The sequence below is a fragment of the Batrachochytrium dendrobatidis genome (genome assembly GCF_000203795.2).
Source record: "Batrachochytrium dendrobatidis JAM81 unplaced genomic scaffold BATDEscaffold_8, whole genome shotgun sequence".
Classification (NCBI taxonomy): Eukaryota; Fungi; Chytridiomycota; class Chytridiomycetes; order Rhizophydiales; genus Batrachochytrium; species Batrachochytrium dendrobatidis.
The window spans coordinates 551,787-572,906 of NW_006281106.1; the positions used below are offsets into that span (position 1 = coordinate 551,787).

At 41.1% G+C, this 21,120-nt stretch overlaps 8 protein-coding genes across 8 annotated transcripts; 2 read left to right on the plus strand and 6 right to left on the minus strand.

Annotated features, from left to right (window-relative positions):
- Nucleotides 1-128: 128 nt before the first annotated feature.
- Nucleotides 129-2,627, minus strand: BATDEDRAFT_25854 (uncharacterized protein; the record flags this gene model as incomplete). Its single annotated transcript, XM_006679836.1, has 3 exons — nt 129-1,698; nt 1,794-2,082; nt 2,237-2,627. The coding sequence occupies 3 exons, from the start codon at nt 2,625-2,627 to the stop codon at nt 129-131; spliced, it is 2,250 nt and encodes a 749-aa protein (XP_006679899.1).
- Nucleotides 2,628-3,040: 413 nt separating this feature from the next.
- On the minus strand, nt 3,041-7,286 carry BATDEDRAFT_35399 (uncharacterized protein; the record flags this gene model as incomplete). The annotated part of the gene is made up of 5 exons (XM_006679925.1): nt 3,041-3,267; nt 3,336-4,029; nt 4,113-6,369; nt 6,469-6,644; nt 7,165-7,286. 5 exons carry the CDS (start codon nt 7,284-7,286, stop codon nt 3,067-3,069), a joined length of 3,450 nt encoding a protein of 1,149 aa, XP_006679988.1. The 3' UTR covers nt 3,041-3,066.
- Nucleotides 7,287-8,031: 745 nt separating this feature from the next.
- Nucleotides 8,032-9,298, minus strand: BATDEDRAFT_89757 (uncharacterized protein; the record flags this gene model as incomplete). The annotated part of the gene is made up of 4 exons (XM_006680110.1): nt 8,032-8,109; nt 8,204-8,624; nt 8,733-8,803; nt 8,873-9,298. The coding sequence occupies 4 exons, from the start codon at nt 9,296-9,298 to the stop codon at nt 8,032-8,034; spliced, it is 996 nt and encodes a 331-aa protein (XP_006680173.1).
- A 262-nt stretch (nt 9,299-9,560) lies between these two features.
- BATDEDRAFT_89756 (uncharacterized protein) lies at nt 9,561-10,466 on the minus strand (the record flags this gene model as incomplete). Its single annotated transcript, XM_006680111.1, has 2 exons — nt 9,561-10,144; nt 10,319-10,466. 2 exons carry the CDS (start codon nt 10,464-10,466, stop codon nt 9,561-9,563), a joined length of 732 nt encoding a protein of 243 aa, XP_006680174.1.
- A 149-nt stretch (nt 10,467-10,615) lies between these two features.
- Nucleotides 10,616-11,463, plus strand: BATDEDRAFT_17007 (uncharacterized protein). Its single transcript, XM_006679756.1, has 2 exons — nt 10,616-10,642; nt 10,805-11,463. Exon 2 carries the CDS (start codon nt 10,861-10,863, stop codon nt 11,407-11,409), a length of 549 nt encoding a protein of 182 aa, XP_006679819.1. The 5' UTR covers nt 10,616-10,642; nt 10,805-10,860; the 3' UTR covers nt 11,410-11,463.
- Nucleotides 11,464-11,678: 215 nt separating this feature from the next.
- Nucleotides 11,679-13,825, plus strand: BATDEDRAFT_35401 (uncharacterized protein). The gene is made up of 5 exons (XM_006679926.1): nt 11,679-12,435; nt 12,534-12,725; nt 12,795-12,896; nt 12,973-13,045; nt 13,125-13,825. The coding sequence occupies exons 1-5, from the start codon at nt 11,689-11,691 to the stop codon at nt 13,805-13,807; spliced, it is 1,797 nt and encodes a 598-aa protein (XP_006679989.1). The 5' UTR covers nt 11,679-11,688; the 3' UTR covers nt 13,808-13,825.
- An 83-nt stretch (nt 13,826-13,908) lies between these two features.
- Nucleotides 13,909-17,315, minus strand: BATDEDRAFT_25860 (uncharacterized protein; the record flags this gene model as incomplete). The annotated part of the gene is made up of 2 exons (XM_006679837.1): nt 13,909-16,904; nt 17,018-17,315. The coding sequence occupies 2 exons, from the start codon at nt 17,313-17,315 to the stop codon at nt 13,909-13,911; spliced, it is 3,294 nt and encodes a 1,097-aa protein (XP_006679900.1).
- Nucleotides 17,316-18,922: 1,607 nt separating this feature from the next.
- BATDEDRAFT_1949 (phosphatidylinositol-3-phosphatase YMR1) lies at nt 18,923-20,762 on the minus strand (the record flags this gene model as incomplete). The annotated part of the gene is made up of 6 exons (XM_006679703.1): nt 18,923-18,984; nt 19,123-19,460; nt 19,644-19,790; nt 19,867-20,014; nt 20,085-20,502; nt 20,598-20,762. Coding segments are annotated over 6 exons (1,278 nt in total), but the record flags the coding sequence as incomplete, so codon positions are not given.
- Between the last annotated feature and the right edge of the window lie 358 nt (nt 20,763-21,120).

The following is a 21,120-nucleotide window of genomic DNA, read 5'->3' on the forward strand; positions in this document are numbered from 1 at the left end:
TTTGACAAAGATTAAATATGTTCAATTTTAATAAAAAATAATGTTTAGGCTTGAATTGTGGGTTCCAATACTTTTCATCCACTTCCTATCAACAATATCTGTAGTTGACTATTTTTTAATGATGCCATTCACTCGACTGCCACACACGCGAACAGTTTATCGATTTCCTGAACAAGATCCAGTCGCGGTACACCTTCCAACGAATGTACATTGTTTAAATCATTATTGACAGGGATACGCACAGTGGGAGGTGGCGGCGGTGGAAGACGACGAGTTGGTGCAGGTTCCGATGGACCTTTGACGAGTGCAGCGGTTTGATTTGCTCCAATTCTCTGTTGCTTAATAATGGACAGCATGGGTGGGTTGGAAGGAGGAAGTGGAACACTGTTTAGTCCAAGTCCGTCGAAATCATTCATTCGGGACAGTGAAGTTGGAGAGAATTTGCTTCCTCTCTGCGACGAAATTGTTCCCGACTTTGATGCGGTGGGTGTATAAGAAGGATATTTGAGTGAAACTGGCGATTGTGTGTTTGAGCTATAACCAAATGTGGCAGCCTTGCTGGTCGTGTACGACTTTGTTTTGAGCATATCATCGCGAGAACGTGGGTGATCGACCCTATCCAGCATGGAGTAAATACTGCCGTGGGTGGGAGAGTTGGGAAGACATGGTTTTTCATCCGCTGCAACAGCAATGGGTGGTGCAGAGGGTATAGATCCATCGCTAATGCTTTGTCGAGAGGATGTCACAAACGTATCTTGACGGTCGTCAAATTGATTCAAGTCACAGTTGCGCGTATCTTCAGCCTTACTCATTTCTATAGACTTTGAATGGTTTTGTTCAGGCTTAAGTGCTTGTTGTGCTGATTCATCATTTGAAACAATATCTGCAATATTCAGTTCAACAGCAGGCATTTTTGTGTAAAATGAAGCAGGATGAAGAATGGTAATTGGAAAATCTAGCCGAATCTTGCTTTGTCCTTTAAGCGTGACTTTTACCTGAACAAAGAACGACACATCAATCAATCGACCATTTGAAATAGACCGTGAGATTGTGGGAACATTTATATCAAGTACAAAAGATGTCGATGCGCCAGGTTTGACACCACTCCAGATCTCGAATCCTTTTGTGTTTTGTGCGTTTTTGACGTTATCGTCTACGAAACCGCCTCCTTGGAATTTACTAGAAAGCGTAGCAATACCTGAGTTTAAGGGAATGCTGGCCGTTTCAAGCTTACGGCGTGAAACTACCGTACGAACAAATGAAAGCATAGTAATCGATCCTCTATCATCATCAATATGCCTATTAGGATCATGATTGTTTGAGGGAGCAGCAACGTAAGAAAAGGTCTTGACACGCCTAATAAGCGACACACTCAATTTGGTAACAGGCTTAGCCGAACCGTTTTGAATATCAATCCCTACAAACCCAATTCCACCACTTAGCCAAGTTCCCGTGTCAATAGAGTTATCAGCTTGTGGTACTCGAATAGAAGCTGCCAATTTGACATTCCCCTTTTTTCCAATATTGAGTAGATTGGGTTTAACTTCACTGCTGATTTCCTTGAATAATGGAGATGTTGGTGGAAGCATGGACGAGAATTGTGTTTGGAGCTGAAAATGTGCTGATTCCACTACATTCACATCGCGATACGAAGCGATTGGGAAGCAATCTTTAGATTCAACTTTTGGGTACACAACTCTAAATATGCAATATCATTTTAGTAAAAATGTGAGTTCATCATCAACTCAATAGGTTGGGTACTACACGTTTTGATCAATATAAGCTGGACATACCCGGCAACAATGTATCGAATTCCACCTAGCCTTTTGTTCCAGTATGAGCTAGGCAAAATAACACCAGCATTTTGCTCAGTATAGATCCAGGGGTTACTGGTTGTGTCGGATTGTATCTCGATTGAAAAATTGAGAACTGTTGTGCCTTTTTTAGCTCTCCACATGCCATTCTCATCAGGCGAGCTGGCATACACGGCATCCGTTGGAGCACGTGTCACATCTTGTAATAAAAGCCGTTTCGATAAAAACAAACGTTGATTGGGTTTGTTGGTTTTTTGGGGGAATGTTTCTACGAGTTTACAGTGCATTTGCGTGTTAATAGACTCGATAAAACAATAAGCATGTCTAAACTAGATAGAACGTGCACTTTTGAAACATGCATGCATATATCTTGTGCTAGATACATATAAACATAGACTGCTACATGAACCACAAGATATTACCTTCAATGCCAATAAGATAGACATGAATTTTTCCTATTTTTGTGTGTTCATTCTCCTTGGTGCAAGACACCTCAATTTTGCCAGTAACTGCCTCGCCTGTTGTAAACAATGTTTTGGACAGCGACACATTTGTCGAGATGTGTTTCAACGATGAGCGCACTTGGCGCGGATAGTACTCAAATGGTGGTATCTTTGATACAGGGTTAGATATAACAAATTCAGAAAGCTGGCGTGGAGTGAGGCTTGCTTTGCCATCTTGCTGAAGTTGAGACGAAATTCTATGAGGACTACTTGTTGTAGTGTCACAATCTTCATCAATGGAATCCGAAGTATCGGCATAGGTGCGACTTTGGCGAGCTCCTGGAAGTGGATTTGAGTGCCAATCTGACATGATTGTTTCTTGTTATGGTGTAGTTGAATGGACAGGGCTGGAACTTTAGGTCATTGCGATATTTATTGAATCTATTGTCTTTGTTGAAAATAACAATTAAACCTTGGCCCAAGTAGGGCCACGTTTCAAGCATGGACCGCGTCGCACTATGTTGTCAATAGCGATGGGGGGTATCTGGTGTTTGTAAGGAATAGGATGAGCAATGTTATAAAATATATCAAGCATGATGGGTGCTACACAAATATACTCCTACGCTATAGCTATCATGTAAGCACCAAATCCTTGGGCATCTACCCATTCCAATTATCAAATAGCTGAGTGATGGGTCGACCCATTCATAATCATGCCAATCCAGGCTTAGTAGTAGAAGCCCACCAAAAATCAATACTCCAACAGTAACCAATAGACCAAATGTATAAATTCTGCTTATTCATTCAACTTATTCTTGTGCCCATATATTTTCATACTCGGGCCGCATATGTCTGCCAGAGCCATTGACTTCCAGCGATATTGCTGTTGCGAGTGTCTCTGATCGTTTAAGCATACTTTCTGTAATAAAATCGCTAAGATGGCTAATATTTGAAGAAAGGTGGAGCTCTCGAATGCCACGTGGGTCAAGCCATGCCAGTAATTGATCAATCTACCGAAAACACAAACACAAGCCAAATTAGCAAACAGTTTGACAAGATAAAAACAAAACCAACACACCTGTTCTGGAGTGGAATAGTATCCCCATTTGCCATTCAACAGACCAAGCCTTGCATCCAGCATCACACCGCCTTCACTCGGCCGTGCACTTTTAAGATCTTCGCTTTCGGCCCTGGTTTCGTTCCAGTGTTTGATCCATTTATCATCAATCATATTTTCCACACCAAACTCTTCTACAAAAAGACATCCAGAAGCAAAATCCAAAACACCCGCTTCACTATCAGCAGAGCCCTTGGAAGTTTCTACTCCTTGAGTCACAGTAAAAAACGGGTACGCTCCATATCCGCCATCAAACCACCAATACCGATTATGATATCGATCGCGTCCCAAGGGTTTGATTCTTACAATGGCATACTGAATGCGCAGCAAATGATCAATGATTCGCTGGCGACAATGAAGTTGGCGGTCCTTGTCTTCCAGCTTGCGACGCCCATCTTGTTTGGCTTTGAGTTCTTTGGATTGCTCTTTTTGGCGCTGGATTTCGTCTTGACGTCGTTTTTCTTCATTATCACGCCTGAGCTGCTCGGCACGAAGCTTTTGGACACGAGAAAGCTGTCTTGATGACTTTTCGGTGTCTGAGCCACTATGTTCTGATTCAAGATCATCTGCATCGTCCAGTTTGGCTGTTGATTCAGACGTCAACGCAACCGAGGTTTCACCAGCCAAAAAGCCGAGTTCTAATATACTTTGCGCACTAAACATTTATAAAGAAAAATCAGTACAAACATCAAAGTTGAATCAGTGCTTCTCTAGACCAAATCATACAAGACAACGTACACTGCCTTTCGATCACGGACAATATCACGCTTTTCCTTGCGCAGTTCAATCGCCTCATCAATCGCCTTGTCGCGACACTGCCTAAGAAGCTCGCAGTCCACGAGACAAACGTCAATCAAATATGCCAAAATCGCAATCTTATCAGCAGCAGAAAGTGTACCAAAACCACAACGGCTTGCACAACACAGCTCTTCAAAAGCTGTAGTGTCGGTTTCAACAACGCTCGATGCCTTATTCTTTCGCTTATTTTTTGATTTTTTTGCTGAGCCATTGGTTGTTGGTTTTGGTGGAGTAGATACACTGGATGGAGAGTGATGTAGTCCGCTACTTGTACGAGGATGTCGACCGGAAGCAGCCAATCTTGATGGCGAGGAGCGTTCTGCATGGACTTTTTTGGACTTTGTTTGCCTAGTATGTCGTCCCTTTCGTGTTGCAGATACAGGTCGGCCATCTGGTGTCCAATCCTCTTCGTCAGATTCATAAATCTTACGATGTTTGCGATAGTCAGATGAACCACCATTGCGTACTCTATGACTAATATCATCGCCTGAGCCGCCTTCATCTACATATGTATCATTAAGGGATTCCATATCGGGGTACGATACAATATCATCTAGCGTATCATCTAATGTATCGTCTTCGACATCTTCCAGATTGCCGTTGGTTTCAACCGAGCTAGCACCATTCTGCTTTACGTCATCGGTAGATTCCACGACACTCGTATTATCATTTGCAACATCATTGGGGTCTGTTACAACAGAATCAGCTACATCTCCTAGTGGATCAGACAAGCTATGGCCATTGATACCAACATCACTGCGATCTAACTTGGATGTTGAGGGTTTAGTTGTCAAAAGCAACGAAAGTGTGCGCCATTTGAGGGCTTCTATTTCCTCGGTGTCAGAGTGCATGCAATCCTTGATAATACCGGCTAGCGCTACCTCCCATGCTTTAAGGCGGTCTGTAGATTTTTCTGCAGATGATGAATATGAAGGCGTATGTGCAGATCTAACAGGAGTTGTGCGTTGTCGTTTTGTAGGGATAGATGTAGACCAATTTCCAGGCTGCCATTTAAACCACTGGTCGATTGCAATACGTTCGTCAGGATTTAAAGCCTGATATGCAATGATGGTAGACGTCATGAGCGCATTTGTTGAAGATAGTGAAACCGCTGCATTGGGCGTCATGAACTCTTCTGAAAGTACAGGAAATGGTTTTACTGCAGGGTGGATTCCAGTGTTTGGGTCTATTCCTTTGCACCATTCTTCACAAACAAGATGGATTAAGCTGGAAAAAAGTTCTTCGAGAAGTGGAGGAGTATTCTGTGTATTGGTGGTCGAGATGGCTTGAAGAAATGCATCAAATGTGAATGGATAGAGATGCAGATAGGGACCATAGGCAGAAGTAAAGTTCCACACAGTAATAAGTTGTAGCACATGAGAACTCGGAATAGTGCCAAAATCATACGACGGAGCAGGACGTACTGGAAGTTTAGTATTGTCTTCTGCAGGCTGGCGGAATAGTCGATAGCGATAAAGCTCCAAATCATCAATAGGGAGTGAAACTGCTACTTCTCGCAGAGATTTATGCTTGAGATCTTGCTTGCCCATGTACACTACTTTGGAGTCGCCTTTGGTATTACGTCTATCTAGAGCGTGTTGCAATTCTTTAGGCGGAGTGGTGCGAAGTTTAAACTTTTGAACAAGTTCTGGACGAACAACCCAAGGTGCTCCAATCCATTTATCTTTAATGGCAACCTCCCGAATATATTTTTTAAAGGTTTGTTTTGACAATGCTAATCGATCGCGTCGGAAATGAGATACTGAGACTGCAGCAGTTTTTTGGGGTGTGCTAGAAACAAGAAGATAGTAAGCTTTTTCTCCAGGAACAATGTCGACTATATCAGGGATTACTCCAGTTCTAGGGTCTTTGAATTGGGAACGGTAAGCAAGATCGGCCGCATCACTTTCTTGAGTTGGAATAGGAGATTCTGTAGTAGCGGATATTGCAGTAGATGTAGCTATCGAGTCTGTGTCGGCAAATGATTCTTTTTTCAAAACAATAGGCTTGTCATATTCCTCTACATTGGGCTTTGTATGAGAAGATTGTGTCAAGTCTGGCAATACACTTATAATAGTGGCACGTTCAGACACTGCTTTATCAATGGTTGTGGAGATGAAAACAGTTTCACCCACAAAAAAATTTGCTTTGAATAGTTCGTATAGCTCATCAATGAGCTCATTAAGTGCAGCTTGATCTTTGCATAGCCCATCGCAAGATTTGATAGAATCAATTGACAGTGTTAGATTAAATGAGTTGAATATTCTAGTTGATAGAATTAAGCAACTGTACATACTGAAATGAATAAGAGCAAGAGCCGGTTGATTCCATACACGCGGAAATCGCTCTTCTACCCTTTGCTTTGATTTGCGTTCCGAGTCAACAGCTTCACTAAACGTTAGATTATTTTTTCCAGTGAATTCGCATGACCAAATTTTTTTGCGATAGAGACTAATACGGGCAAAATAATCACTAAAATAGCAAAAAGTTTAAATGGGATTAATAAAGTCGCTGAAGATTAAAAGGAAGAAAGACAAGACATTCAACGGATCGCAAGATGTCAGGACTGAGCCGATGGAGAGAAAGCAAAAAGAAAATTGTAGATCACGTTTTAGGATGCCCAAAGTTAGTTGGAAAAGATCACAATTGATTCGACGTGAGCATTGGATGTTTTGACTTCAAAGGCATGGGTTTGTCAAATCCACACAAAGTGTTTAATATAAGATGATCACAAGACCGAGACAACCCTGAGCGAATAGATGCAAACAGTCGATATTGGATTGATACATGAATCTAAAGGCTTTGGATGTTGGGAGGATAAAGTAAAAAAAGAGTATTTTCATAAATTGTGGTAAAGAATAGCAAGAAATAGAGGATATGATCGAGACTGAAACCATGATCCAGCAATCCAATATACGATGGACAGACTAGGCCAACGACCTCAGTCCACCACTCATGGTATAGCAGCCATTATACAAATCTGAACACTCACTCGTAGTTTAAAAAAACCTCTCCTGTATAGTCAATGTAAAACACAGGTGCATCTGAGTCGGCGAGAAGCTCTGCAGGAGGAAGGGGAGTGCATTCCACTGGGGTTCTCTTGATATGTGGCATGGATTTGTGCTGCTAGAAGCGAGATTGTTGCTCAATACTGTCCTTGCCACAATGGGGCCGATATAAAAGTATGCGAAGATGGTTTTAGACTGACGAACTGATGTGTATTCGATGCAAGGCCAATATGAAGGCTATCTTCAAAAGAGCCAAGTAGTCTTTGATGTGACCAGAGAAAAAGGATCTGTTGAGTCAAGGAGATATTTTGTTCTAGTTGGCAAGGTTAGAGCAGAGTTTAGGTCTAACGTATAAGAGAGGGTCAGTCAGCTCCGCCCGAATATCAGACTTGAAGTATAAAGTGGAATTGAAAGCGGAAAGTAGGAAGGAAAAGAACAAAGTTGATTGTGCTTTCAGTTTGCAAGTTGATTGGTGTGCTGTTGCGATGTCATGGTGATGTTCATGTTGATTGACTGTCTGGATGCTGGCTTACTGTTGCCCAATTCGTCTGCGACACGCTCAAAATGCAAAGTTTTCTTGGCATCGTTGAATCAAAGAAACTCGACTCGATCACGCACTGTCCATTGTCTTGTTACTCTTCTTGTGTCCATCTGTGTCCATCTGTATGAGCTTCTCAAGGCATGCATCACTGCAACATTGGCGTCGTTTAAATATTTCAAGCCCAAATCTTTTGTCAAGACTCGAAAAGTCATGATCGCGTTTTGAATTCGGGTATTTCCAGTCACCGAATTGCTAGCAGCATCACTTGATGGCAAACTACTTTAATCCTTTATTTCAATATCATTGCTATTTAAACCCTTGCATTCATTAACTCTGAAATATGTTGTAGCATAGCAGGATCCACTGATCCTGGATACCTTTTCTCTAGCTAAAGTCGGTTTAATTTCATTAATATCTGTTAGTATTCTGGTCTTGAAAAACAATAGTCGTTGAATAAACCAATCCAACAATGAATCACATACCCCAATAACACTATCAAAGCATGCACTAGAGTCTTCTATAAGCTCTGGCTGGTTTTCAGACAATTGTCGATAACACCATCCAAACAAATACCATGTTTCTGGCTCTTCATCATCCTCCACTTGACACGTTTGTAACACTGCAAGGGCTCGTTCGTGAAGATTGGTTTCCATCAGTAATTTAGACAATGAGATTCGTAGTGGATGTGCTGGCCAATTAGGATCCGCAACAAAAGGCTCGTCGTCATTGGGTTCAACATACCACAAATCCATGCTTTTTTCAAGACATACTTTGGCCTCATCAGGTCTAGATTGCGACAATCGGATAGATGCTAGTGTCTGGAACACTTCTGGATTAGTTGGGTTCTTTTCGATTGCATACTGTATATACTCTTCACATTTCTCCTCTGCCTCTGGCTCATCACTATATTCAAAATTGGTTTGCATGCAGTTGTGTAAGACAATGTTGCAAAGTCACGACATAAAAGAACTGCATTGTGCTGAACACAGTTGAATCTAAAAAGTAGTTTACCAGCAATCTGTCATGTAAATCTCAATCATGGAGCATAGTGCAGACCCCATCTTGTTTTGTAATGATTGCAGCTTAGGATTGCAAAGATATAAAATTTAGAATCAGTTTGCATCAGCAATGTCTACAGCAATTCTACCTACATGATCATCATTCCCTTGTTGATCTTTACACTCGATGATTTTAGAATCAAGCAGCCGAACGCCTAGCTCATAAAATGCAATCGACTCTTTACCAATCGACAATTGGCCAAGATATAAATAGGTCGAATAGTCCTGATTGGGTGCAAGTTTAATCGCATGAAGAAATGCCTGTTTAGCTGAATCCATTTCTGTGGGAACATCTACACAATCTGGAGTATCGTTTGTCAGTGTATTGACAATTTCCATATGTGCCCAACCAAGAAGCTGGTATATTTTTGCATGGTCGATAGACTGGATGGAATGTGATGGACTAGGCGTGCCAATGACTTGGATTGCTCTTTGAAGAAACTTTATTGCTAGTCCTGGCTCGCATGACTCGAGTGCCTTTTGAGCTTGCTCAACTAATCCGTCAATCTGTGATGGCATTCAACAGACCGAGTGTAGTGATGGATGGTCTTTTTTTCAAAGTTTTTTGGGAATCGCTTCATTAGTCAAATCACGTGTATTGGCTTACCAGCTGCTCACTAATAGTCCTGCAATCAGTATTCAATGACAGTCACTCGAATAGATTCGGTAAAGAATTGAAAAAAGTCGATTGGTTTGCTTTAAACTTCAATCATCTTTATTTATTCAAGAGTTTGACTACAAGTCAAAACATCACAAGTCAGTAGCACACAACTATAGCAGGTTACATATGCTGTTGCTGACGTTTTATAAGACGATCTTCAGCAGATCGATATCGAGCCACCATTTCATCAATCTTTGTATAGTCTACTCCAGGACACGGCTTTTTTAAGATCCAGCTAATATCATCTGATCGCTCTTCTAAAAATTCAGGAGCAGCCTGCTGAAGCACCTTGATCTTCTGTACCATTGGAGAGTAAACAGGAAACTGAAGAGTCACACCCGTTCCAATGACATAGTTACGTACTACTACGCTTGACATGATTCCTTTGCGACGAATAGCCATCAGTACACCAGCAAAATACTGTTTTTTAGCCATGGTCCGAGAAGCAACATATTCAATCAAAACAATTGATCCAGGAACAATAGCATTGGGTGAGGATTTGCTTATAAGCTGGGTTCGTCCGTCGTGATCGTGACGAACTCTGTGTTCTAGATCGATGGCTCGCATCATCACTCGAAATGTCTTATTTGCCCCCGGATCATTTGGAAGTTCAATATCTTTGGGTAGAACACCTCTCACATCTGGCAGTTTTTTGAGAGCTGGCTTGATGGTGAAATGTGAAAGCGGCTCAGCATTTTCTAAATCTAATACATTGGTATTGGGTAATGGATACCAAATCCAATTTGATTTGGTTGTCAAAAGTTGCTAGGATCAGTAAAATTCAAGCATATTAAATGGATATTCAACTGTATCAACAGACGGGATGAATTAACGAGCATAACAATGGCTGAGTTGATGGGAATAGCTGATCGAGTTACCTTCTGGTTGGTTAGGAGCTGCATACTTGCGAACACCTACCAATTGACTAGTAATAGCAGTAAAAAACACTGAGTTGGTGTATCCGACTTGTAATGTTACTGATCTGTATATTTCATTGTGGCATCTTCTAGCTACTTGTGAAAGCATCTGGAGGTCTCAAGATATCACCAGTCAGTATAAAAGATGCTCAAAAACCAACAAAAAACCAACAAATCCATTTTCACAATAAATCACGTGTCTATTTGAAAGTATAAAAACAAAACGAGTTCAAGACAAGTGGCTCCTGGCTGTAAATTGTTGTTGGTTGTCATTAATCGGTTGTGGTAAGTCTATGATTGCCATTGGAGACGGTTGACGCATGTGCTGTCAGCAGATATACAGACCATTGATGATTTGGACTGGACTATCGAGTATCAATGAACCATCTGACAGCCAAGACAAAAGGAATACTAACCCTTGACATGTCTATTAACCAACACTACTAGTCTTTGGCATTCGTCAGCGTAATCAAGCTCCAGAACTATTTTGAAAATAATATTTTATGGGTGGCATATTCTCCAGTCTTCTCTCGCGGCTATGGGGCTCTAAAGACGTTCGAATACTTATTCTTGGACTGGATGGTGCAGGCAAGACAACGATCCTCTACCGACTGCAAATCGGTGAAGTGGTCACTACTATCCCCACAATCGGCTTCAATGTTGAAACTGTCACTTATAAAAACATCAAATTCCAAGTATGGGACCTGGGTGGTCAAACCTCCATTCGACCTTATTGGCGATGCTATTATGCGAATACCGACGCCATTATATACGTCATTGACTCTGCAGATAGAGACCGTATTAGTACCAGTAAAGAAGAGTTGATGGCCATGCTGGAAGAAGAGGAGCTCAAGGATGCAGCGCTACTTGTGTTTGCCAACAAACAAGACATGGAGGGTGCTATGAGTGTCACAGAAGTATCTGAATTTCTTGGTCTAACTGCCTTGAAAACAAGGACTTGGACCATCTTTAAATGCAGTGCCAAGACAGGAGATGGACTGACAGAGGGTCTAGACTGGCTAGTGAATGTCGCACGAGGAGGAAAGAAATGAAGATCTATAGTAAATACTCGATTTAGCTTCTGTGCTGTATGTATCTGTTATGTGACATTGACTTGCAGTCACTTGATAGAACTGCATCGAATGCATTCCTACTGCAGCGTATTGGCTAATAAATCCTCAACACTGGATTTGAATGCCATGGTGGCACATGCATGACTATAAAACAGTTGGATTCAAGATCTACCAATCGGCTGCAGTCGACTGGTTTCATCCATCTTGAAGAATTCCAGTATTGTTATACTGCTCTTACTGTTTGATATATTGACAGCAATGAATTCTAGCAGCAGCAGTAGTAGCAGTAGTAGCAGTGATGATGGTGATAGAGGGTTTAGAGAACAGTATGGGAACACACAGCTATCGTCTGTTTTTGGTGACGGCAGTGCTGCACCAATGCCATCTGCCATGTCTGTAGGCAGCATCGACAATGGGCTCACTCCACTTGGACTCCCTCTTAACCAATCAACTACTAAACTATCCAGCAATACCTTCAACTGTCCTGGGTCGTCTGCTTCCTTGCAGACTTTGTCGTCCATGGCATCAAGTCTTGTAGCAAGTCCGTTTGCTTCAAGTAAAAGTATACACCTTGGAAACTGCGACAGACCACCGCTACCTCCCAGCAATCTGTCTATTGCATCAACTAGATTCCACTCATACAAAGCTGATGGCAACACCACCAGTGCATATAGCACTCCTGGGAAGCAAAGTGGATTGAGATTAAATATGAGTATGAACATCACTGATGCCTCTGCTACTGACGCTGGCTGTGAGGCTCCTGTATATTCTAAAATGGTGGGATTTGGATGTGAGAGTATGAGTGGAGGTAGCGATCTAGGAAGTCCCATGAGCATTGGTTCAATGGATGAATCTCCGTTTAGCATCAATCGCAAAAGTCAAATCCGTCGTCAAACATCATATGCTCTGTTCAGTAGAACATCGGCCCCTACTACCCCTACTGCAAACCGTCGTATGAGTCTAGATTTCGGTGACGGCCTTGCTAATAACGGCATTCTATCTACGGTAAATCCTTGCATTGACTCTTGTATGTCTATTTGATTGGCATGAATGTTTTGAAAAGCTTATTTAAAATCTCTCAAATTATATCAAATCATATATAGCCTGCACCTAAAAGCATTCACCGTATCTTGGACAGTCTTAAAAAAGAATCCAGGCCATTTGAATCCGAGATTGAACACGAACGAGTGACAAACACTGAAGTTGCCAAGATATTCGCAGATCCACAATCACCTATGCAAATGGGTTCTGTCACTCCACCAGATATTCCTGGATCTTCTATTTACATTGAAGGGGTATGGTGTAAATGTTTAAATTGTCCAAGGCTGCTGCTTGATTTGCTCATCTGCGTTTAATTTGATTAGGAAACCGTATCTATTACTCCTCGTACCCCTATACCAGTATCCCAACTAAAAGATCCGCTAATTTATTACTCTCAAACATCAAAACTTAATCCAGAAAGCAGCGTATGTTTTGTCATGTATTAATCAAATATTATTTTATCATCAATGGTGCTTTTCTAAACCTTTATATTTCAATTAGTTTTTATCAAGGCGAGAGCAATCTACCTCACCATCATCTCCGCTGCTCCTTTGCACAAGAAGTAAACGGAAACGTAAGCCATTTGTCACCCTATCAGTATACTATACCCGTATCACTAAACCATTGTTTTGGATTTGCTTAAACAACCTTAGTATCGACAACAGAGTTTGTTTTGGATCGAATTGAAGGAACACGTTCAGTTAAACGTGCTTACCATCGTCTTCCTTCCTCACCGCGTACTCTTGTTTCTCCTTCGACCATATCTCTATGCTCATCGGGTTCGCATGTTATTCCCAACGCACCTGCGCCTGTGCGTCCAGCATGTCTACCCTCCAACGCCCATCTCAATGGACTTTTCACATCTATGATTCATGGTCAGGTAGGACACATGGGACGTTCACGATCAGGAAGCGGATCTAGCATATCCAGTATGTCAAGTATGATTTCTGATCGTACGCATACCATGGTACCTGCTACATCATACATGGCTATGGATCGCACATCTAGTTTATTGGGTGGTTCATTGGGAGCCCATACGATTCCAAACTTTTCACACCAGATTTCATCATTAGAACCTGGCACTATGCATGACAATAAGGGGATTTCAGACTTGGAACAATTGTCTGAATCGGAACCTATTCAACCCCTGTTTTTTTCACAAACTAACCCAATGTTGCATACTTCAATCCATGTATCAAATCAGTCGGGAAATTCCATGCATACATCTCCTAAACATGTTGGATATTCTCGTCCTGGTGTTCCCATGCTCAATTTGTCGGGTGCAGGAACGGATTTTTCACGTATGTCATTGTCAGATGAAAACGTACATAAATAAATGTTATGAATCACTCGTATATGTTATGAACTGAAAATATTTAATGTGAAATTCAAATATATATTTAATAAAACGACTATATTGAGGTGGTATACGCCAAGCTATGGATCTACACCTGTGTTTCTAATGGTCAACGTATCTCGTACATAAGGTCTTTGATGAGGTAGCTGATGGATGCAATCGTGAGGCTCAAGCACAGTGATGATTCCTTTGCAAGGTACATCTTTCATCTGTTCAGTGGTAATCACCATGGGTCCATGACCAATTCCATCGTGTATATCATTTACATCTACTTCAATTGAAGCTACTGAAGGGGACAATAACATTGAGTGGGGCGAAGTGGATGCTATTGACTCTGGTTTACTCACAAACGAGCTGGGCGGTATTGAAAAAAGCATGGACAATGGATGTTTCGGTGTATGAGGCGATACCAATGATACAGTAGACTTTGATCGTTGGGGTCCGCTAAAAGGGGACATCAATATAGTGGAATGATGCGAAACAAGTTTAGATTTGTGTTGCCAAAATGATGTTGCTCGAGATGTGGCATCTGTGGGAGTGTATTTGTCGAGTGATTCATCTTTAAAAAGTCCTTGAGTTTGAATATGCAATGGTTTTTTAAACCGTCGCTTTCGATCAAGATTTGTCGTGTTGGTATTGAGTAATGAGATATGCTGTAACTCTGGTTCAAGACTACTCAAATTTGAATCTGTAGCAAGCTGAGTGCTTGAAAAGCAAACTGAAGTTTCTTTTGATTTAGGTGATGAATTTGCATGAAAGGGAAGAGTTTCAAAAGATGGCAATGGCATACTTTTTTTTGAAAATGAAGAAATGCTAAATACAGTACTAAGACGCTTCAATGCTGTTTGAATTAGACGCTTTTCAGGAGAAACCACGGCTGGAGAGTGAGTTTCAGTATTGGTAATTGCTGGAAATTCAGCTGGAGTAGATAAATGACCAAAATCTTGAAATCCGCTTTCCTTGCCATATTCAAACGGAATCCATTGCATAGATCGAACGGATGGCGTAGCGTCTTCAGTTTGGCTATGGTATGTTGGTTTTGTAAGGCAATGGTTGCGGGATGTATTAAGCATATCTTGTAAACACGGGATTGCTAAATCAATTGAACTGTCAGAAGTAATTTGTATGTTTGAACTGGCTAGTGTATTTGGTTTAGCAGGAGTTGATTTATCACTGAAATCTTTACTTGAAAGTGATGATTCGGAACATGGCAAAATAGTCGATACTCGTCGAGATTCGTCGGAAAACACCAGCGGGGGTAAATTTTGTAAACTATCAAATGGAGTCACTGGAACGGAAGTAGGTGATGTTCCAGGACATGGATACGCAATTGCCTTTGATTTAGAAGCCATCATGTGTTGTGTTTTATCCAAACTCTCTTTGCTACAAAGTGAAGTAGAGTTTGGAATACTAATTTTTACCAACGGCCAGTCTTCAAGTTGGATCAAACTGTGGGGTCGCTCCTTATCGCAACAAAAAGATGGAGGTGGGATCGTTAGTGTACTTTCATTGACTGATTTCAACCTTTGTTCGTCATCACCAGCAATCACACCAACAATATTTCGAGCCGTGTTTTCCAAACACCAGCTTTGAACATGTGCTCGTAATGGCCTTGTTGGCTCACTCGGTAAACTACCGGTTTCTGCGTTTTGTGAAGAGAATCGAGTGTGTAATTGACTATTTATACTGCTGTAACTGATCACACTTTCACGGCTTACACTGCGCAATCGGCGCTGAAGTGGTTGGGAATGAACGTTTTTTGAGCTATATTTCTGTGCTGTGTTGATGGCCAGTTTTACCATAATAACTGCAAATAATCCGAGGAAAATTGCAAATGCAATATACCCAGCAGACCCCGGAAATGCCCATAATGAAAGATTAGTTTTAGTAGATCGAGGTAGAGTTGTATTGTCAGGTGTGAGTGGTTCTTGAAAAGTGAGAATAGGTGACGCGCTCCATGTCCAGGATTTAAAATTAAGAAAATAAGCTCCATCAGTCAAAACTCGAGATTGTAGGTCAATCCCACCCCATACCATGATGGTTTCGTTGTCAAGGAGCGCAACAGAATGATAGAGCCTAGGAGATGGACCATCGCCATCTGGAATGTGCTTAATCCATAAGATTGTATCGGGTAAGTCTTGAATATGAAGCGACCAGACATCGTTAAACACCGAGGTGACAGTATAATTGGTGCTCAATACACCACCGCCAAAAACGAGGTAGGCGTCGAGTATGGGGATAAATACCATTGCGTTTCGGACTCCAGTTCGTGCTGATGGTGTGGTATTTATCAGATCTATTTCAGTGAAATTGTGAGATGATTGAGAGTTGGATTGCACTGCTGGATATGATATTATCCATGTATTGATATCGGTTACTGTACACGCATTTGTGACTGATGGCAATAGTTGATTGTCTACAGTAGTATAAACTTGACCAAAGCATGAAATTAGGTATGGATGAACAAGAAATGAAGCATGATCAGATATGGGTAATGTTGCGTTTATGGGCTGTAGAATTGACCATGCTTGTGTGGCTAGATCATAAAGCAGAATCGAGTTTTCGGGACCAGTTGGTCCTATTCCACCAAAAACAATTCCACGATTGTCAATCGGATCCCAAACACTCGAGTGTCGATACCTATGCAAATGAGTGCTATTAAATGTGGGTTGTAATGACGGTTGACTGGAACCGATCATTGGCATTGAGTCTGTCGATGCAGTGACTGAAAGCGAGTACGCCGAAGAGTTCACAAACTGCAATACTTGACCTACACTCAAGTTGCTTGTATTGGTTTGCGGATGCATAATGCTGGAATTATTGCTCGAGACTATTTGCCCGCCTGATTCTATAGATGGAACCACGCATCCCATGATTGATATTAACATTGAGGCAACAAGATGCATTGTGCAGCCGATCCTAGGGGTGTACTCAACGGGGAGTTTCACCTGTAAACACACTACACTCCATGTAGTATTTTTGGTTAACCGACACTGAGCAACACCAGGCTTGATTCCAAATTGTGATTGGACTGGAAACGCTCTTGGTGGTGTTTGTTTACGAGAGTTTAATCGATCTATCAACAACAAGATTTACATAAAAACAGAGTCAAATGTTCAAGACTGGTCTTTCAGGATCTATGTCTTGCCAAATCATAGACTATCAGCACAAGAACCATGACAAACTTACTGCTAAAGATATCCAAAGACACAACTTCTTGTATGTTTGTCTGAACAGGTGCTAGTGACAGAGTACTGGTCAAGTTTGAAATATCTTTAAAAGGCACTTTTGGAATTGAACTATTTTGAGGTACATTTTGCAGTATAATGGATGATGGAATACTGTTTCGTCTATCAACTTGAATGTCATGTTTAATTTGGTCGCGAACAGGTAGATTGTCCAGTGCGGCAAACTCTCCTTGTATAAACAGAGTGTTATTCAGCATCACCACTGCAGCATCGACAGAATAGAAGGACACATTGGCCATTGGTATAATGTAGTATTTCTAGATTCAATGGTTTGCTTTCAATCTACAAAATTCATAATTCAATACAGTAAAACTGTTAAATAGTGGCACCTTGACTTGAAGCGGAAAACTCAACTCCGCTTTGATCGTAATTTTCATATGGAAATCAGCCCAAAATCAGATAAATTCGGCGTTTAAAAAGCCTGACTTGTTATATCAGTAAAACGTTGTGCAATTCACTGCGTACCTTCAAGACCTGCCTTTGAGGGTAGCAGTATTCGTCAAGTATGCACTGTATCAGTTGATGACAGCTTTGTCACTTGCACTAGCAATGGATTTAATGCTTTGCTTAATCACCAAGCTAATAGAAACTATACCTTGACAAGTCAACCCTAAAACTCGATGACACGTTTCCAAACAAATCGTATTCGCAGCCGTATTCACGTAAAGTGGAACATTAAATAACTGCGCGAATGTTTATATTGCAGTTCAAGTCAGTTCTACACCTGCTCGATCTTCAATTCTCCCTTTCCACAAACTGACTATTAGGACACAAATATGTCCGAGTTTTTAGAATACAACATGTGCTTTATTCACAACATCAAAATAATCCAGTCCAATATTGTGATGGATGAATCTGGTGATCGTACAATGTATGGCTATGCCAAAAAACAATCTCAGTTCAAAACTACCGTTGGATTGCGTGAGCATCATATGATGGGCGGTGTGTTTATTCAATTGAGAATTCTATTGAGGAAACAGTGCGGTCAATTTCTAGTGGAAAGCGCAACAAATATTTAACCACTTTTTATTTCAAAGCAAAATTAAAGTCACTGCAAAAGTGTTCCATTTTACGTGAATACGATTGTAAATAAACCAAACTAAGACGGCTAAACAAAGTTGGATGGTATGTCGGATGTCGGATCAACAGTTTGTAGCGGCGTTCCATTATCGTTGCTTTCTGTCCTGGTAGATGATGCCCAAGGATTAGACAAGGTCGGCCTGCTTACTCGCTTTGATCCTGTTGATGATAGTGAAGTAGAACCCATCGTATAGGGATGTTCCATTGTTATAGGCAATTCATCAAACTGTGAGCTAGTGGTTGGACGCACTGATTTCAATGTAGGAATCAGTGGTGAAAACAAGGGGTCGTTAGAAGCTGTATCAATGCTTTCAAGAAGGCCAGATGATTGGATTGACGCACTGGACGCAGACGGTCTATCTAATGAAAAATAAGGTTTAGTAAAAGCACTGGAACCTGCAGAGGATTTTGATACGCTGATATCTAACGGATCATCAGTTTTAGGTTTTGCTAATTGCTGTGACTGATTAGCACGATTGACAGGAAACGGGCCATTTTTGATGTAGAATGAAGTCCAAAACCTCAAGTTGGATGTGGAAGGGAAAAGAATACTGTGATCTTGACTAATTGCGCCTGGTACACCTAGCATACTAACGCGTCCAGTACCTGATCCGCACGATAAAGGATCGACACTAGAAGACTCTCCAGAGTTGGAATTGTCAAGAGTTGTGGCATTGAGAGTGGCAGTGAGAGACTGACAGGTGGGATCTGATTTATCTACTGTTTGCGTAGAGTTGGGATGAGCAGACGGTGATGTTTCAAGTGGTGGAGTGTACAGAGGATTCAAAAAAGATTCGCGATTAACAGCAATGTGGTCCCAAATGGACACTGTAGCGTTTTGAATACATGCATTGTCGTTCCCTTCGCTTGAAGTGTTTACACCTGGCTCGGATGCCACTCCTGAAACACCTATACTATTTCCCAACAAAACGTTCTTAGAACCGTCATTCATGCCATTTGAAGCACCCTTGCTTGTATTCAAGGTAAATTCTCGACGCTCGCGCTCATTATTAAACAAAAATGTACCAAACTGGCAAGAGTATAGATGGATAAACAAAAATCCAAGAAGCCGCTCGTCAAATTCAAAATGATTCGGAAATTGTGTCCAGAGTTGATATAAACAGTCGAGAAATTGTGGAAACACGGGAGAAATTTCTCTCGGAGCTACATTATTTGGAGTCAAAGTTTCTGAAGATGCCAATATGGACGGTTGGCTCACAGCGGATGAGTATACAGATGATATATTTTGAGTAGAGTCTAAAGATGTCGAGCCAGATGAAATCCCAAAAAAGCTTTTTTTCCCACTGTCAAGAAAAGACTTGGCGGCACTTGAAAATGATGCCGATACGCTTTTACTGGCGACTTGGAATTGAGTGGCCATGATCTGCGTGGTACTGTTTGCGACGGATCCAACAGAACCGGCGCTTGTATTTGATCCATAAGTACTGACACCACTTTCTGCAGATAGTGATGGTGAATCGTGGCACAGATGTCCACAGCGATCTTTGAATTTGTGTCCAAAGGAAACCCATTCTTTTTCAAGAAGAACCTGTAAACCATCAATAGTGCGATAATAAGGATCTAGGCATAATTGTGCCAATGACGAAAGCTGAGCAGTCCGATCCCATCCGTCACTGGTAGTCCCATGAAATCAGTAGATTTATTAAACCCTGAAAATACAAAATAAATAACAAAGAATTGCTATAATACCTGCAATGAACAAGAACATGTGCATTGTGAAGGTGGACGCTTTGGACAATTTGTAGTGTGCCATCCAAAATATTGCGAATATGTTTAAGCCATCCTGATCGATCCAACGCAGATTTGGAAATATGTGTGGTTTCAGGGGATACAAAAGCTAAACACGTTGCAAAGTTGTTAAATATTTAGTTGGAGCATATATAAAGCACTAGAAAAGCAGATACAACACATACCATCAAATAGCTTATTAAAACTATCGCGTACAACGTGAATATTATCGATTCCAAGATACGAAATTCGGCATCCCTTGTAGTTTTCAGAGCTTTCAGTTCCTGCACCCATTGCAGTTTGAGCGATTGCGTTTGTGGTTGGTCGAGCATCAATAATAAGATTAGTAAACCCAGGCTTTGGGACTGTTGATGCACTGGCAAAAATAGCTTCGACAAGCTTTTCATCTTGAATAGATCGAGCATGTTTTAATCCAATCATGGGCTGACTTGAGCGAGTAATAGACATTTGGTTTGTGCGATGAATATAGCTTAGTGCTGGAATTCGACTTTTGCTTCGAAACTTTCCTATATGCTTCAATACATTGTCGCTGATTCGAGATGGAACGGCTAATATTGCTGGATATGTGGGTGAATACTATCAAACAGCAATCACAGTCAGCCTTCAAGTATAAAATTTGCATTGGGCAGGTATTAATCTGAACCAAACACTATTACGGCAAAAGTACACACATGATAATTTTGGTTGATTGTCGATAGTCTCCATGAAGCGCAAGTAGACCCAACTCCCATGCGACTGGCATACTCGATGTTAGGATCAAAAACGGACCAACCACGAGAAGGAAGTGGTTCTGAAAGTTCCTTTTTGTATGTAAATGCAAACACCTGATTCAATGAAGCTTAACAAGGTAAATTCCAAAGATTGATATTTTAAAAACTGGTAATGATGATAAACGTCAAACGGCTAATCCCAACAAAGCCACAAATACCTACTTATGTTCATGCCTCGTTGCATTGCTGTATATGCCGTTGCAGCATCCAAATCTTGTGCAAAATATATTTTGAGAGCCAGGAAATATCTAAGGGTGATATAGATTGGATATAGACCGTCGGGTGTTGGAAATTTGCGATCTATGGATACAATAGTAGACAGCCAGATCTAACCAAATATGCAAATTGCCACATTGGATTAAAAAGCGATTTATAACTTTGGATGTTATCAAGAATCTGACCAAACACTGCATTCCTTCAAACG